At 40.7% G+C, this 17,267-nt stretch overlaps 1 protein-coding gene across 2 annotated transcripts; it reads left to right on the top strand.

Moving 5' to 3' along the window:
* The first annotated feature begins 4,838 nt into the window (after positions 1–4,838).
* On the top strand, positions 4,839–17,015 carry creb1b (cAMP responsive element binding protein 1b). 2 transcript variants are annotated; one of them, XM_089002214.1, is made up of 8 exons: positions 4,839–4,996; positions 7,000–7,107; positions 7,251–7,397; positions 9,262–9,362; positions 10,483–10,631; positions 10,710–10,892; positions 11,937–12,090; positions 13,360–17,015. In XM_089002214.1, exons 2-8 carry the CDS (start codon positions 7,003–7,005, stop codon positions 13,502–13,504), a joined length of 984 nt encoding a protein of 327 aa, XP_088858340.1. In that variant the 5' UTR covers positions 4,839–4,996; positions 7,000–7,002; the 3' UTR covers positions 13,505–17,015. The 2 variants fall into 2 exon arrangements, with proteins under 2 accessions (XP_088858340.1, XP_088858339.1); XM_089002213.1 differs by lacking the exon at positions 4,839–4,996 and adding an exon at positions 5,008–5,648.
* The last annotated feature ends 252 nt before the right edge of the window (positions 17,016–17,267 follow it).

The following is a 17,267-nucleotide window of genomic DNA, read 5'->3' as shown; positions in this document are numbered from 1 at the left end:
TATATGGAGCTTGGATGCCCTCTTCTGGCAGCTTTTGGGTGCAACACGAGGTCCCCAGACCAAACAAATACAGCAAAATACATTGACGTGATGGAAGGACCGCTACAATGCGTCTTTTTTACGGTCATGGCGCGGTCCTTTAGTGACGTCACGTCCGGACTCGTCACCAACTCAAAAACAAGACTTCCTGAATATTCAGCGTGAGTCTTAAAACGGAAAATATAGCTATATGCCGTGGAATCTTATTAAAATACGCTCAGTAGAAGTCATTTTAAGCCATTTTAGAAATTATGAACACAACTTGTCCGGAGACGTCGGTTGTCCTTTAAAAGAAAACACCCGTAACTCAATTCACGCGATGATTAAGCAACCATTTCCGAAACAGTCCTCAAATGAGAAGCTTCAAGCTACGAAATGACACTTCCCATTGAAGTTTATTGTCAAACTCAACATCAAACTAAATTATTTCATTCCAGCGCGTTTAAAACAACCACACATTTTCCGCTATATTCATGCTAACATGAAACATCATCGTCAAAACAGACACGAGCACGCTAAAAAAAAAAGACAAAAAAAATAAACAAAAACAACAACAAAAAATACACACAAAAATAGAAAATAAGGCAGACGAAGAAGAGCCTACTTCATCTCTATTCCTAAAGGGGGGTTTAGGAGAAGGAGAAAGATGTAAGGGGTGTGTGTGTGTAACGGGGGTGTTATCCTTTTCTCCTCCAACTGAGACTCCTTTCTCAAGGTCACCCCCCCCCCCCCCACACACACACTTTCAATCGTACTCTTTTCTCTCCCGTTCTTGTCAGTACACAGCCAAGTCACAGTCAACCATCTGGACATGAACACACACACACACACACACTCCACACACACACACACACACACACACAGAGTGTATTTATGATAATAGACCAAATGCTACCATTGATTTTTTTTTTTCCCCCCCTGTTTCGTATATGTATGTGTGGGTGCTTTCATTTATGACTCCATTTTGTAGCTCTCCACGGCCCACCACAAAAATGGCTGAACCGGTATTAAAAACAAAAAACAAAAAAGAAAAGTTAGCAGTTTTGAAACTACATCGAGTTAATGTTTTCACCACAACTATGAGATATAATGGAGTAGAAATTTACAGTCCAACTAAATTTAAAGTAACAACCGACGTCTGGGGACAAGTTGTGTCCATAATTTGTAAAATCATTTCAAATGACTTCTACTGAGCGTATTTTACAAAGATTCCACCGCATATAGCTATATTTTACGTTTTAAGACTCATGCTGAATATTCAGGAAGTCTTGTTTTCGAGTTGATGACGATGCCTGACGTGACGTCACTGAAGGAACGCCCCATGACCGTAAAAAAAGACACATTGTAGCGGTCCTTCCTTCACGTCAATGTATTTTGCTGTATTTGTTTGGTCTGGGGACCTCGTGTTGCACCCAAAAGCTGCCAGAAGAGGGTGTCCAAGCGCCATAGCGAGAAAGTAACACAATGCATTTTAGGTACTTTGTTTGGTCTCAAAACTTTGTGTTAATCCGTGTTGATGGCGAAATTAGAAGCAAAAAAAACATAAATAATGCGATGGTGAATCGTTGTGTGTTTCACCAAGACTATTATTTGATACTAGTTGACACCAATTTCCAGCAGACAAATCAGCCAAAAGCGCTATATAAATCGGTTTTGTATTGTATTATGCAGAGCCGCCCCTATTTCAAGCTTAGATAACTCCAGACCCATATAACTTAGGAATTAACTCTTTTTTTTCTTATGAAAAAAAATGAATCTAAGGTTTTTTTATGCTGAATTGAATGTTTATGTAGTCCTAAAACTCAAGATTCTGTGGGACCTGGAATTTGAGTGAAAATGACTAAAACCCTGGCACTGGAGTGTAAACATTTTTGCACATTATGTCTGGCAGTGAATGAGTTTAAAAAAGTATGCCATAGAGTCCTTTTTTTTCATTTGTTAAAATGTTTTATTGTATTAGAGTGGAGGCAATAAGGTAAAAATCGCATTTGCATTCATTTTGATGATGAAAGATACAATTGTTTTGAGTCACAAGCCTGTTCACATAACAAATAAAACTTGTATCTCAAGGCAACAACGTAAGAAAAAAATGGAAGGGCTGTGACTATATTTCCGCTGTTAACGTTCCACATGAGAGACTTCACTTAGGCGCCACTTAACTATGACATACTACATTATTTTCAGCTACTTCTAAAGGTTGGATTTAATGAAACGCTGTAAATAAAGTTGAAATATTAAAAACTCCTCGGCGGGAGCAGGTAAAACCCCGCTCATGCGTCGCTGTTGTTTGTCATGTTTATCATCGCACACGTGTAACTTCATTTGGCATGCGATGACTGTAGGATTGCTTGGCCGTCATAAAATAAAGCGACACTATTGTTTCAAATCTCAAATGGGACATAAGGGGCGCAGGCACACATAGACACGCACGCTTGCGTCTGCTTTTCATTTGACATAACCGGCTACAAATTCAAGGCTGTTCATTAGTCAGGCGGGGTCAATTCCCCAAACAATGTGTTTGGTGTCACAATAAAAAAAAGCCTCTTTTTTTTACGGCCTCGGAGATGTAAAATGCTATTAAACAGATAAAACAGCCACCAACGAGCATCAGGAGGATGGTAAAAGGAATTGCCTTGATAAACTTGGTGCAAATATGCGTCGTCCTTACCTCTGTGGAGGTGGGGGGTTGAGTAGGGGAGGCTATGGGGGAGGAAGGAGGTCTGCAGATCGACAGTGCCACCATGAGGTGATTTGTGACTTTGGAATTGTTGGCAAATTCACCCCCCCCCCCCCCTAATACCTCCCTGAAACCAGTTTCAGGTAGCAACATGATATTTGGCAGGCATGCCGATCATGAGCAGACACGCTAAGAAAGTGTCAAGAAGACGTGCCAGAAAAGACACGGGAAGTCGGCCATTTTGGTACGATCCAATATTGACTTTTTTTCTCCATTGATAGAAAGCCTTCAAAAATGAACTTTTCCGAGCTTTTTTTTTGCTCGTTTGCAGTGAAATTTGGATTGGATTAGCCTTTATTAGTATCGCAGTGGAGAAATTTACATTTCACAGCAGCAAAGTTATGGAAGGAAGAGAACAGGAAAATAAGTAGAAAACAACTCGTGACGCCATCTTGAAGTAAAACATAAAAATAAAAATATCAAAATAATAGGAAAATACAAAAAAACTTCAGCACTTTCTGTACTCTCTTGTTGTATGATAATAATAATAATAATAATAATAATAATAATAATAATAATAATAATAATTCCTTTTATCACTTTGCTGCTGTGAAATGTAAATTTCTCCACTGCGAGACTAATAAAGGCAAATCCAATCCAAATCCAATCCAATCGTCGTCGTCATCATCATCATAATACATTTTTTCAAGCGCCTTTCAAAGCTCCGAAGGACCCTTTACAGTCACAGACAAGCATAGATACAATAATAAATAAAATACAATTATAAATAGAATGCAATAAATAAAATACAATTATAAATAGAAACAAGAGATAGAGCTACACAGAAAATGCTATTTTAAATAGTTGGGTTTTGAGATGGGATTTGAAGGTGGGAAGAGAATCGATGTTACGAATGTTGGTAGGAATTGAGTTCTAGAGTTTGGGGGCAAAGCAGCTGAAAGCACTGTCCCCCATCGTGCTGAGACGTGCAGGAGGGGGGGGGGCACACAGAGGTGGAATGAAGAAGAGGATCTGAGGGAACGAGAGGGAATCGAAATTTGAAGAATGAAGCAGTTCTTGATGAAACAGGAGAGGATCAAAGCATCCTTTTCACCAATGGATCAGGTGTGAAATGTATATGCATGTTACAAGCTAAATGTCACGTAAATCCGCTTCAATTCAATGAAAATGTAACACCTAAAGCCATTTGTCAACAACATAAGCGGTGAAAATGTCTATTTTATTTAGTCACCACGAAAATCTCTCAAGACGACATGTCCAAAAACACAAAGTGAGTCTGTCATTTGGGTTTAAAGAGGCTATTTTAGAATTATATTTTCAGGCTTTTTTTCCTATCCAAAATCGTCCTTCACATTTTGTTGAACGGCTATCAGATTTTAAACCTTACACAGTATAGAAGACAGATGGGTGATGCCGAATTGGGAAGGCGTTTGAGTTTTAATCGTTGTGTGTGGGCTGAGCATGGCAGAAAAAATTGACGACGTGCCATAAAACACAAAACTGCTTGAAGTCTGCAGTGGGTGTAAAGAAGTGTACTGCATCATTGTCACTTTGTCCCTTTGTTTTGAGCCAATGTGCCTTGATATTCTTCTGGGTTGCATCTCCACTTGCCCAAAAACAGAGGTAGGCTCTTGCTAACCTGAAATGCGGATGAAGACAAGCTTTAATGAAAAGTGATTGATGAAAATTCTCCTCCAATAAATGCCTGGAGTCGATACCGTTTCATGAAATTTGACTTTGCTGACCCGTGGAGATGAATTTAAACCACGTACAAGTAATTTCATTTCGTCCGTAAGCATCAAATAAAGAAAATACTGTACGGGTTTGTTTCATAATCAAGTAAACGTGTAAAATGATCTTTTGGCGCCCTCTAAAGGCAATAATGAGTATGATCAACTTTTATGTTGAATGAAATGACCTTTTCTTTTTTTCTGTACATACATATATCTAATAACCTGGACTTTGAATTAAATAAATTATGATGATTACATTACAAAGAGTGTGAATTTCACAAGGAAAAGTGCACGTCGGCTTCCGACTCCATTCGCGCCGTTTCGTGTTTTTCCGCCATGAGAGACTTCGGCTATTTCCGGACGGCGTCGCCATCTGCTTCGTCTTGCCTGGATCCTTCTCTCCAATCTCCGTCTTGTTGTCGGCGGTGACGCGGCGGAGGTGTAGCCTGACGCGGGCTCTTACGTGTCGGCCACAATAAAAGTGGAGCTCCGGAGGCCCGGAGAGTGACGAAGGGAGTCTGTATCGGTAAGGAGGGCGGAAGGAGGCACGTTTTGGCGGCTACGGCGAAAACGTTCGGTGCTGGTCGGGTTCGGCCCGAAGGAAACAAAGAAATCATGGCGGCTGGGTAGTGTTTTTATTGCGGGATGCTGTGTGGAGAAGCTGCGGTTGTTGTTTTTTTTGGTTGGGGGCGTGGGGTACTGGACCTAAAACGAACTTCGATGTTTTGAATTTATGCAATGCGTGACTGTTGAGTTCGCGCTGTTTGTATTGTAGCTAAGCAATTAGCATAGGCTAACACCGAAGCTAGTTTTGGACCAAGTCGCAGCTTTTTCCCCACCCCCAGAAAAATCCACTTTTACGGGATAAATTGCCCATTTTGAAATCATTAATTCACAATTTCCTGACGTCATCGCGGTTAAACCCATTCAGAATGTGGTCCGCCGCCACATTGTGTCCACTTCCTGGTGTAAAGCAGCCCCCGGGGCTCATCAGTTTCCGAGACCGGGGAGGTCGGGGCTATTGTGACCGAGGGCTGCGTCGCCCGAGTCGGCCACGCGTTCCGGCTGTCACCCGCCGCCTGGCGAGCGGTGGCGATGGTTGATCTTCTTGTTTTTTTGAAAAGTCGAGGGAGAAATGCGCAAAGCCAATCATGGCGCGCACAGCAGCCACGCAAAGAGTGAGCTCACCGTCATCACCATGACACACGTCACACGCAATGTGCTGCATGAACACCCGTCTTAATTTTCACTGCATAATTTCAGTAAATAATCATCTCAACGTTTTATGCTTTTGGTGAGACGCTTCATCGTGTAGCGTCCATTGTTAGCAGACAAGTTTGTATTGTTCAATAAAGATTTTTGTAAAATTCAGACGTGTTCGGTGATAACATCGTGATATTGAACTGTTGTTTTTGTATCGTGCATCAGCCACTAATCACGGCACCAAAGAAATGGACGTGGGACCTTTGGTGAAGAAAAAGGGAATGTAGTGTGCAAAACTATAGAATTAAGAAATATGAGTCATGCGTGCATGTGTCTTTGTTTGTTAAAGGACAACCGACGTCTCCGGACAAGTTGAGTCCATAATTTGTAAAATGGCTTCAAATGACTTCTACTGAGCGTATTTTAATAAGATTTCACCGCATATAGCTATATTTTACGTTTTAAGACTCACGCTGAATATTTAGGAAGTCTTGTTTTTGAGTTGGTGACGAGTCAGTACGTGACGTCACTAAAGGAACGCCCCTGACCGAAAAAAAAGACATTGTAACAGTCCTTCCATCACGTCAATGTATTTTGTTGTACTTGTTTGGTCTGAAAACCTCCTCTTGCACCAAAAAGCCGCCAGAAGAGGGCGACCAAGCTCCATGGGAGGAATTTATCAGCCTGTGGAAACGGGCTGATTAAGTCCTCAAAGGAGCTTGGACTCCATTTTCCGCCTCTTTTTGGGTGATACATTTCCCCCGAATGTTGCCTCAAAATGGCACGGAATGAATTCTTTAATCGATTGCAAACATGTATGCTTTCCTCTTCAGAACTATTTGAATCATATTCATAACTGGATGTGTAACAAGAAAGCATATTCTCCGAATCTGAAGCCATTGTTTTGATTCTCCAGCAATGCAAAACGTCTTGGCGTGATGTCACGAACTGGGGGCGGGACTTTCTGAAAATGCCCAATTCGCAGCTCAATTTTTTGCCAATTTTGGACACTTTAAGTCATTTTTATTGGTGTTTTGCATTTGAATAAAAATATACTATCATAATATCATAGTTTTGGGTATTTTAGATGCTAAAAAACGTTTTTCTGATGTCAGTTAAAAAACAAAAAAGTGACGTCGGTTGTCCTTTAAGGAGTTTGGGATGTTGAAATCGATTTGGACTCACAGTTGATGTCGAATGTTGACCCAAAAGATCTGTTTGTAAGTGAATGCTTTTGTCCATTATGTATAAATTCTTGCGATTGGCTCGTTAATTCGCATGTTTGTTATGATGATCATGATTATTATTATTATTATATTTCAATAGCCAATGAAGATGGAGTCAGCGGCGGCCGAGGCTCAGCAGACGGCCGAGTCTGCCGAGACGGAAAATCAACAACAGATCACGCCGGCACAGCTTGCGACCTTGGCGCAGGTAACCGACCCACAGGAGGCGCTTTTTTTGGGTATTCATCATTAAAGCGAAATATTATTTTTTCCTCATTTGGATAACTCGATGGGTGGTGTCATTTTTCATTCAACTGGTTGTTACCCCTTAGATCTTTTATTTTTCTTCAGGCATCTATGGCGGCGGGCCATGGCTCGGCAACAGGTTCCACGGTGACGCTGGTGCAGCTTCCAAACGGACAGACGGTCCAAGTGCACGGCGTGATCCAGGCCGCGCAGTCATCCGTCATCCAGTCCCCACAAGTTCAGACTGTGCAGGTAATGAATAGATTTCACATTTTTTGCATGGTCAACCATCACAAATGACATTCATAAAACTGTACACATTAATTACCGTATTTTCCGCACTATAAGACGCACCTAAAAGGCTTCATTTTTTTCAAAAGCTGACCATGCGCCTTATAATCCAATTTCCTTTGTGTGTTTACAGTTCAACAAGGTTGGTCATATTGTGAATATGGACATTAACGTGTGTACAACAGTTTTTATGCTATTGCTTTTGAGTTATTATTGTTATTGCTTTGCACTATTAAAGGACAACCGACATCACTTTTTTGTTTCCTGACTGACATCAGAAAAACGTTTTATAGCATCTAAAATACCCAAAACACGCAGTATAATATTTTTAGGCAAATGCAAAACACCAATAAAAATGACTTAAAGTGTCCAAAATCTGCAAAAAAAAATTGAGCTGCGAATTTGGCATTTTCAGAAAGTCCCGCCCCCAGTTCGTGACGTCCAATACGTCTTGCATTGCTTGTGAATCAAAACAATGGCTTCAGATTCGGAGAATATGCTTTCTTGTTACACGTCCAGTTATGAATATGATTCAAATAGTTCTGAAGAGGAAAGCATACATGTTTGCAATTGATTAAAGAATTAATTCCATGCCATTTTGAGGCAACATTGGGGGGAAATATCTCACCCAAAAAGAGGCACAAAATGGCCACTGAGCTCCTGTGAGGAATGAATCAACCTGTTTCCACAGGCTGATACATTCCTTATATGGAGCTTGGACGCCCTCTTCTGGCTGTTTTTGGTGCAACATGACATTTTCAGACCAAACAAGCACATCAAAATGCATTGACGTGATGGAAGGACTGCTACAATGTGTCCTTATTTTCGGTCAGGGGCGTTCATTTAGTGACGTCACGTACGGACTCGTCACCAACTCAAAAACAAGACTTCTGGAATATTCAGCGTGAGTCTTAAAACTTAAAATATAGCTATATGCGGTGGAATCTTTGTAAAATACGCTCAGTAGAAATCATTTGAAGCCATTTTACAAATTATGGACACAGCTTGTCCGGAGACGTCGGTTGTCCTTTAAGAGTGTTAGTATATTGTGATTGCAATTACGTTTAATTTACCGTAACAGCATCAGAATTTTTTTTTTTCGTTCCCCTCCACTACTAGCACTAGCTTGCTGTTGTTAAAAGATAAACTGTCTCACGATATAATACGAATACTTTACCTCGGAGAAAATAATAAAACAGTTGTTTATTCATTTTGGGAGTGAATGGAGTTGTCAGAAAGCTGATTTGTAATCGATGAATATAGGTTGACTGACCTCTCTGACTGTTTTGTTGACATTACGTTTAGCGCTGCACCGAATGCATAACGTTACTCCAGCCTCTACTGTAGCGCGTTATAATCCGGTGCGCCGTATACATGGAAAAACATGCAAAATATGTTACAGTAAAGTCTCGTTATATCGATATTGGATATATTGATAGTCCCGGTTATATCGATACTATTTCTATGCACGCACAGAGAAAGTTACATGCAAACAGGGTCGGATATATCGATAGTCCCGGTTATATCGATATTTTTTTGGACTCCCTTGAATATCGATATAACGAGACTTTACTGTATTCATTGAAGGTGCGCCTTATAATGCGGTGCACCTTAAAGTGCGGGAAATACAGTATATGTAATGCTTATGATGCATTCAAATATTCAAATAAACAACTTGGAATGGGTTAAAGACACACATTTGTAGAAACGGTCTCCAACTGTGTGTCAGACTGACAACTGAATTCGTACTGCATTAACTCAGGAAGTATTATGATATCGTTCATATTTAAAAAAAAAATATTAATCTCCTTTGTGTGGCTTTAAGATCTCAACCATCGCAGAAAGCGAAGATTCACAGGAGTCAGTGGACAGCGTGACTGACTCGCAGAAGCGCCGAGAGATCCTTTCTCGCCGACCCTCATACAGGTAACGCTTCTGAGACATTCCACCTACGTTGGCTTTAAGACTTTGTGTGGCAGCATGCGGCTCGTCCCCACTCTTATTTTGAAACGTCCTGTTCCGTGTGAACAGTTTGACGATGTGCGTTTGACAAGAGGCGTCAGTGGATTTTATGTTTCGAAAAAATGCTGTCAGCTAGTTTAGATAATGCTTGAGATTTGAAAGTTAACTCATTCACTGCCTGACGATGTGCAAAAATTTGTCCACTCCTGTGCCAGGGTTTTTGTCATTTTCAATCAAATAGCAGGACCCACAGAATTTTGAATTTCAGGACTACGTAAACATTCAATGCAGCGTTAGAAACCTTAGACTCTCTCCTTTCATCAGAAAAAAAAAGAGTTAATTCCTAAGTTATAATAATAATAATAATACATTTCATTTATAAGCGCCTTTCAAAACTCTAAAGGTCACTTTACAGTCACAGCATTACGTTTTTCTGTGGGTGAGCAGCGGCAACCACACGCGCTAGCGTTCACTCAACCCGGAATAAGTCAAATACATAGAAAGCTAGCTAGCTAATAGATAGCCAATAGTTAGCTAGCTAGATAGCTAAGAGATCACTAGCCAGATAGCCACCTAGCTAGCTAGATAGCCAGCCAGCTAGATAGCCAACTAGCTAGATAGACAAACACATTTAAAGGGATTAAAAACAATTTAAAAAAAGTAACTACACTAAATAACCTGGAAACAAAAAAAACAAATGTAGTGACCTCTGATTGGATATACTATATATGTTATATGGCTCTGGAGTTATCTGCGCTTGAAATGGGACGGATGTACAAAAGGCAATGCCATACATACTGTACATATTGATTTATATAGCGCTTTAACAACAGCTGATGCGGTAACAAAGCGCTAACATGGACAAAAGGCAAATGCTGCCCCCTCGTGGAAAGGAAAAAAACATTGTCAGAGGTCTGACCAGCGCTTTACCGGGACCGCTGCAAGAAAAACAAAAACCCAATCAAATTGGGGAATCGCGCTCCACGTCACACTTTTTCGATTCCCGAATAAATTCGTGAATGGCAGCGAATGAGTTAATATCAGCAAAAAGACACAAATGAACCCCGTCGTGTTTTCCCAACAGAAAAATTCTAAACGACCTGTCGTCCGACGCGCCCGCCGTCGCTCGCATCGAGGAGGAAAAAGCGGAGGATGACGCGTCGGCGGCCACGCACGCCATCACCACGGTCACCGTGCCCACCCCAATTTACCAGACCAGCAGCGGCCAGTACAGTAAGTTTCATCCCTCGGTGATTTCGTCAAAGCTTCATTTTTTTTTCTTTTCTAACACATTTGTCGCATCGCTCACAGTCGCCATCACTCAGGGCGGCGCCATCCAGCTTGCCAACAACGGCACTGACGGCGTTCAGGGCTTACAGGCGCTCACCATGACCAACGCGGCCGCCGCCCAGCCCGGCGCCACCATCCTGCAGTACGCGCAGACCAGCGACGGCCAGCAGATACTAGTGCCCAGTAACCAAGTGGTGGTTCAAGGTGAGCGTTAACTCTTACTAGTAATGGGTAGAAGAGGCATCCTGTATCATTTGGACACAGTGACACACTGTATTGACACTGTGTTGACACTGTGTTGCTGAATACTGACATCTGGTGGACTTGCAGAAAACATTTGACAGGGTCATCTGACACTGATCTGTCAACACACATTTTAATCTTTGCAAGGGACGTAGTTCTGAAAATAAATAGATAAGTACCTAAATAAACAAATAGATAAATACAGTGATACATCGCTTTACGAACCCCTTGGCTTACGAACTTTTCGGTTTACGAACGGACAAAAACTTTACCTTGCCATACGAACTTTTTTGTACAAGGAGCTGCCTCAATGAGTGATGTGTCGTTTGCGAATGAGCCGTTTCTTCTCACAACAAAATGGCAGCCGACTGTTTTTGTCCTCTATTCCCGGCCCCTCAGTCTTCGGTTCAAGCCACGTGATTGGTCTTTCTCTTCCCATGTAATACCCTCGAAGATCTAAATAGCACAGGATTGATTGTGTAGTACCTCAATTTTATGTATGAATAAATTATTTGACTTGAATTAACATTTTTTGTTGATATATGCGAAAAATAGATTTTACTCAAATAATGGTTTTTCATTTGCAATTTAGAAATATCATGCTCCAATGAATGTATTTATTTATTTTTTTCAATCAGTTTTATAGACTTCGCCAATCGAGTTAAATCGGGCCCCATCAATTTCACAATTGGCCCCTTTTCAGACATCAGGGCCCCAACTGGCCCCCTTTTTTAATTTCCTAGATGCATCCCTGTAAACGTTCAATGCAGCGTAAGAAACCTTAGACTCTCTTCTTTCATCAGCAAAAAAGAGTTAATTCCTAAGTTACATATGGCTCTGGAGTTATCTGAGCTTGAAATGGGGGCGACTGTACAAAAGGCAAATTCTGCCCCCTCGTGGGAGTGAAAAACATTGCCAGAGGGCTGACCAGTACTTTATCGGCGAATACATTCGGGAATGGCAATGAATGAGTTAACACTTTCGACGTTCGAATCCCATTCCTAGCGGCCTCCGGAGACGTCCAGGCATACCAGATCCGAGCGGCGCCTGCCAACGCCATCACCTCCGGAGTGGTCATGGCCTCGTCGCCCGCCCTACCTACGCAGGGAGCCACCGAGGAGGTTACCCGTAAAAGGGAGGTCCGCCTCATGAAAAACAGGTGCAAAACATGGCAACCGGCTAACTCGATTACAACCACAAGAACTGTTAGATGAAAAATAATCTTCTTCTGGTTCTGTTCTTTGCTTGTGTTGGTGGAAATATTCAAATATTCAATCAGCAGGAAGCAAGGTGATATACAAAAAAAAAGATTATTTATTTCTCAGGCAGCTAGAGATGCTCTTCAGGCCAGGGGGAAGGAAGCCAAGAGAGAGGCAAAGAGGAAGTTGTATAGACCACAGGAGTGACGCCATTTTGAAAAGAACCTATCATCTACGAGATACAATCATGAATATGATAGACTGAAACACGATAACTTAAAGGACAACCGACGTCTCCGGACAAGCTGTGTCCATAATTTGTAAAATCTTCAAATGACTTCTACTGAGCGTATTTTACAAAGATTCCACCGCATATAGCTATTTTTTTACTTTTTAAGACTCGCGCTGAATATGGTGACGAGTCCGTACGTGACGTCACTGAAGGAACGCCCCTGACCGAAAAAAGGACACATTGTAGCAGTCCTTCCATCACGTCAATGCATTTGGCTGTACTTGGCTGGTCTGAAAACTTTGTGTAGCACCAAAAAAGAGGCAGAAGAGGGCGACAAAGCTCCATGTAAGGAATTAATCAGGCTGTGGAAACGGGCTGATTAATTCCTCACAGGAGCTTGGTTGCCATTTTCTGCCTCTTTTTTGGTGATACGTTTCCCCCCAATGTTGCCTCAAAATGGCACGGAATAAATTCTTTAATCGATTGCAAACATGTATGCTTTCCACTTCAGAACTATTTGAATCATATTCATAACTGGATGTGTAACAAGAAAGCATATTTTCTGAATCTGAAGCCATTGTTTTGATTCTCCAGCAATGTAAGACGTCTTGGCTTGACGTCACGAACTGGGGGCGGGAAAATGCTCAATTCGCAGCTCAATTTTTTTGCAGATTTTGGACACTTTAAGTCATTTTAATGGTGTTTTGCATTTGACTAAAAATATCATCCTGCGTGTTTTGGGTATTTTAGATGCTCTAAAACGTTTTGCTGATGTTATTTAGGAATTAAAAAAAATGATGTCGGTTGTCCTTTAAGGTTTTAACTGAGCTACGTACATGTATACTAAACTAACATATACAAATAACTAAACTACATAAATATATAGACTAACTAACTGATAAAAATAAGTAGAAATGAAATGACATTGGCTGTTTTTAGGATGTGTAAATAAACTAGTTCTAACAAGAACTAGTTACTTAAAAATATGTCCCGACAGAGAGGCGGCACGGGAATGCCGCAGGAAGAAAAAGGAGTACGTCAAGTGTCTGGAAAACCGAGTGGCCGTCCTGGAGAATCAAAACAAGACACTCATCGAAGAACTCAAAGCCCTCAAAGACCTTTATTGTCACAAATCCGACTAAATCCCCGGAACCAGGTCCTTGCTTTGGACTCGAGTAGCTTTTTGTGCATCTTCGGTCTTGGGTTTCGCTTGCCTCACGTTTTTCAGTATGTCATCTTGGTTTTATCATGGGTCTATCTTTGTTTTGAAAGATAATAATAATAATAATACATTTCAAGATAAAGAAAGCAAACCTTAGCCAATTAGCTAGATTTTTAAGAAAGACTGATTCTGACTTCGCCTCTGGTTCTCGCTCAAATATCTGATTTTTCACTTTTAGCTGGACTTTTAGCTGGACCCCCCCCCCCCCCCTTGACTAGTTCCTGAGTCATTTTGGACATACCTTGGAACTTGCTCTAATGGCTACTCCAGCTCAGGAATTACTCATGATGGTTCCAACCCAAAGTCTCTTTTCTTTTCTATATTATTTTAGCCCCCCCCCCCCAAAAAAAAACATGGACCAAACACCATTTGTATTTGTCACTCCTGCTACAGACAACTAATTATACAATTGGAATCTTTTCAGGAAAAAAAAGCCAATTTTTGACCTAAACTACCGATCAAGTAAGCCTGACAGATCAGAGCTTTAAAATCATGCTTTCGTTCAGGGGATTTGAATCATCAACAAGATTATTTTTTCACAAAAAATCTACTAACCATAAATATGGTTTGGTCTTAACACTGAATTGGATTTAACAAGAAATTGTTGCTATGGTTACAAAATTTGATGGACCCACGGTGAACATTTAGACATAAGCAGGGCAAGCTTCGCCACAGACAAGTCAATGACCTGTTTGGAAGGACTACTTTCCCAGGAGGATGGATATACCCCCCCCCCCCCCCGGACTCTTGAACAAGTGAGAAAGACGATACACACACACACACAAACACTAAGCTCACAATTTAAAAGACAACCGACGTCTCCGGACAAATTGTGTCCATAATTTGTAAAATGGCTTCAAATGACTTCTACTGAGCGTATTTTACAATTCCACCGCATATAGCAATATTTTACGTTTTAAGACTCCCGCTAAATATTCAGGAAGTCTTGGTTTTGAATTGGTGACGAGTCAGTACGTGACCTCACTAAAGGAACGCCCCTGAGTGGAAAAAAAAGACACATTGTAGCAGTCCTTCCATCACGTCAATGTATTTTGCTGTACTGTTTAGTCTGAAAACCTTGTGTTGCACCCAAAAGCCGCCAGAAGAGGGCGTCTAAGCTCCATATAAGGAATTTATCAGCCTGTGGAAACAGAGTTGGCCACAGGAGGTGGCCATTTTGGGCCATTGTTTTGATTCACCAGCGATGCAAAACGTCTTGGCGTGACGTCACGAACTGGGGGCGGGACTTTCTGAAAATGCCCAATTTGCAGCTCAATTTTTAGCAGATTTTGGACACTAAGTCATTTTTATTGGTGTTTTGCATTTGAATAAAAATATCAAACTGGGTGTTTTGGGTATTTTAGATGCTATAAAACGTTTTTTCTGATGTCAGTTAAGAAACAAAAAAGTGACGTCGGTTGTCCTTTAATGTGACACTTTTAACATCTTCGTCAGACTGAGGTCCTTTATTTCACTGGGTCTTTTTACGACTCGATTTGTTCAACTTTTAAAGTAAAAGTGGCCATTTTTTACTCTATAAACTGCCCCACCCTCGCAAAAAATTGTGAGTTCAACATTTGCATGACTAATACATACAGTCTTCTCATGTGTTGATTTTTTTTTTTATACAACATACATGTACATAGGCGCTACTGCATGTGTAGACTTGATGTATCTCTGTTTATTGATATATTTGTAAGATACTGTACATCGGTGTGTGTGTGTGTGTGTGTGTGTGTGTGTGTGTGTGTGTGTGTGTGTGTGTGTGTGTGTGTGTGTGTGTGTGTGTGTGTGTGTGTGTGTGTGTGTGTGTGTGTGTGTGCGTGCGAGGCCGAGCGGTCACGGCAGCTATGAGTTTGTTAACGGTGTATGAGGTTGCGGTGCCAAAATTTTATATCATTTTCATTTTTTATTGCCTATCAGACGTGCAGCCAACTGTTTGTGTTCAATGCCATCGCGTTATTTTAATCACATAAGTAAGGTAATGAAAGCACAAATGTTCTTTCAAATGCATTCATTTCGTCATTCACGTCAATCATTTTGCGACAAATCTTCAGTTAGCTTAATCCTCATTGGCTAAAATATCAGTTTTTTTTTTACCCAAGAATCAAAACAATGGCTTCAGATTTGGAGAAGATGCTTTCTTGTTACTCATCCAGTTATGAATATAATTCAAAAAGTTCTGAAGAGGAAAGCATAAATGTTTGCAATCGATTAAAGAAGTCCTTCTGTATGCATTCGAGCCGTCAGATGAGTCTATTCACAAATCTATTTTTATCCAGTTATTGCCTTGTCAATCAAAGCATCTGAATTTGAAGTTTTGTTTTTGATTGCTTATTTCATGATTAACAAGCTTCAGCAACAGTATTTTTATAGCTCATAGACTCTGCTATTGTACAGTGGTCAGACATGTTTCATTATTTGTAGTGTTTCTCGATACAGGTAACGTCCGACTTACGACTGAGTTCCGTTCCGACCAAACGGTCGTAAGTCAAAATGGTCGTAAGTTGAAATCCATTCAAAATGTTGAATAGAGACTCGTAGGCTAAATAACTGGCAAACTCCCCCCTCTGGTGCCATCACGCGAGAGTGAGATGCTGGCTGGCCAAAATTGTCGAACACATTTCCGGCCTGCTAGCGCGTTGCAGTGCCAGGCGTATAATTTTTTTTTTTTTTTTAATGGAGGTTGTGGTTGTAAGTCAAGCTGGTCGTAAGTCGGATGTTGCACACACACACACACACACATATATATATATATACACATATATATGTACACACATATGTGTGTGTGTGTGTGTGTGTGTGTGTGTGTGTGTGTGTGTGTGTGTGTAACATCCAACTTACGGACATCTCAACTTACGACCACTCATACTTACGACCACGACCTCCAGACCCTATTTTTAAATTTTTAATTCTACGCCTGGCACCGCAACGCGCTAGCAGGCCGCCAGCATGTACAATAATTTTGGCCAACCAACCAGCATGTCACTCTCGCACAGCAATCGACTGTGTGATGGCAACAAAAAAGGGAGGGTTGATAGTCATTTAGCCTCCGAGTCTCTATACAACATTTTGAATGGAGTTCGACTTACGACCATTTTGATTTACGACCGTTTCATCGGAACGGAACTCGGTCGTAAGTCGGATGTTACCCGTATATGGTGCTGGCTGAACAAGGAAAGTAATAATAGGAACATTTCTAGGGATTTTCTATCTTGGTGACTTTCTATATTGACCTCTTTTGTGAGTTATTCAGTATTTTTTTTAAGTTTCCTCATTAAGGTCGCTTTATGAGTTACTGTGCTCTTTGCAGAACACTACCATTGCAGCTGATTATTACAATTATTATTTTTTGTAACCATTTGTTATGTGGCAATAAACTGCACGAGCAGATGTGTAAATGACTCGTCAATAAATTGTGGCTAATCTTCTGTATGTATGCAGGCAAACTGTTTTATACAGTGTGCATCATTTAGAAGCATTGTTTTGTATGTTGTACTCTCCAATATGGATAAAATATCTTTTTCCAAAACTCGTGCCAGAAAAGCCTTTTCTGTGAAGAAAATATTATTTCACAAGACAAAATAATATTGTATTTGAACTTCAAACTTTCTCACTCATTTTCATACATAAGGGTGTGAATCTAATTTTCTTGTATTTATTTATTTTTGATTGACAGCACG

The sequence above is a fragment of the Hippocampus bargibanti genome, linkage group LG08, assembly GCF_051943395.1.
Source record: "Hippocampus bargibanti isolate YZ-2025 linkage group LG08, ASM5194339v1, whole genome shotgun sequence".
NCBI classification, from domain to species: Eukaryota; Metazoa; Chordata; class Actinopteri; order Syngnathiformes; family Syngnathidae; genus Hippocampus; species Hippocampus bargibanti.
The sequence above is the reverse complement of the archived record's forward strand: the minus strand, read 5'-3'. Positions and strand labels throughout refer to the sequence as shown.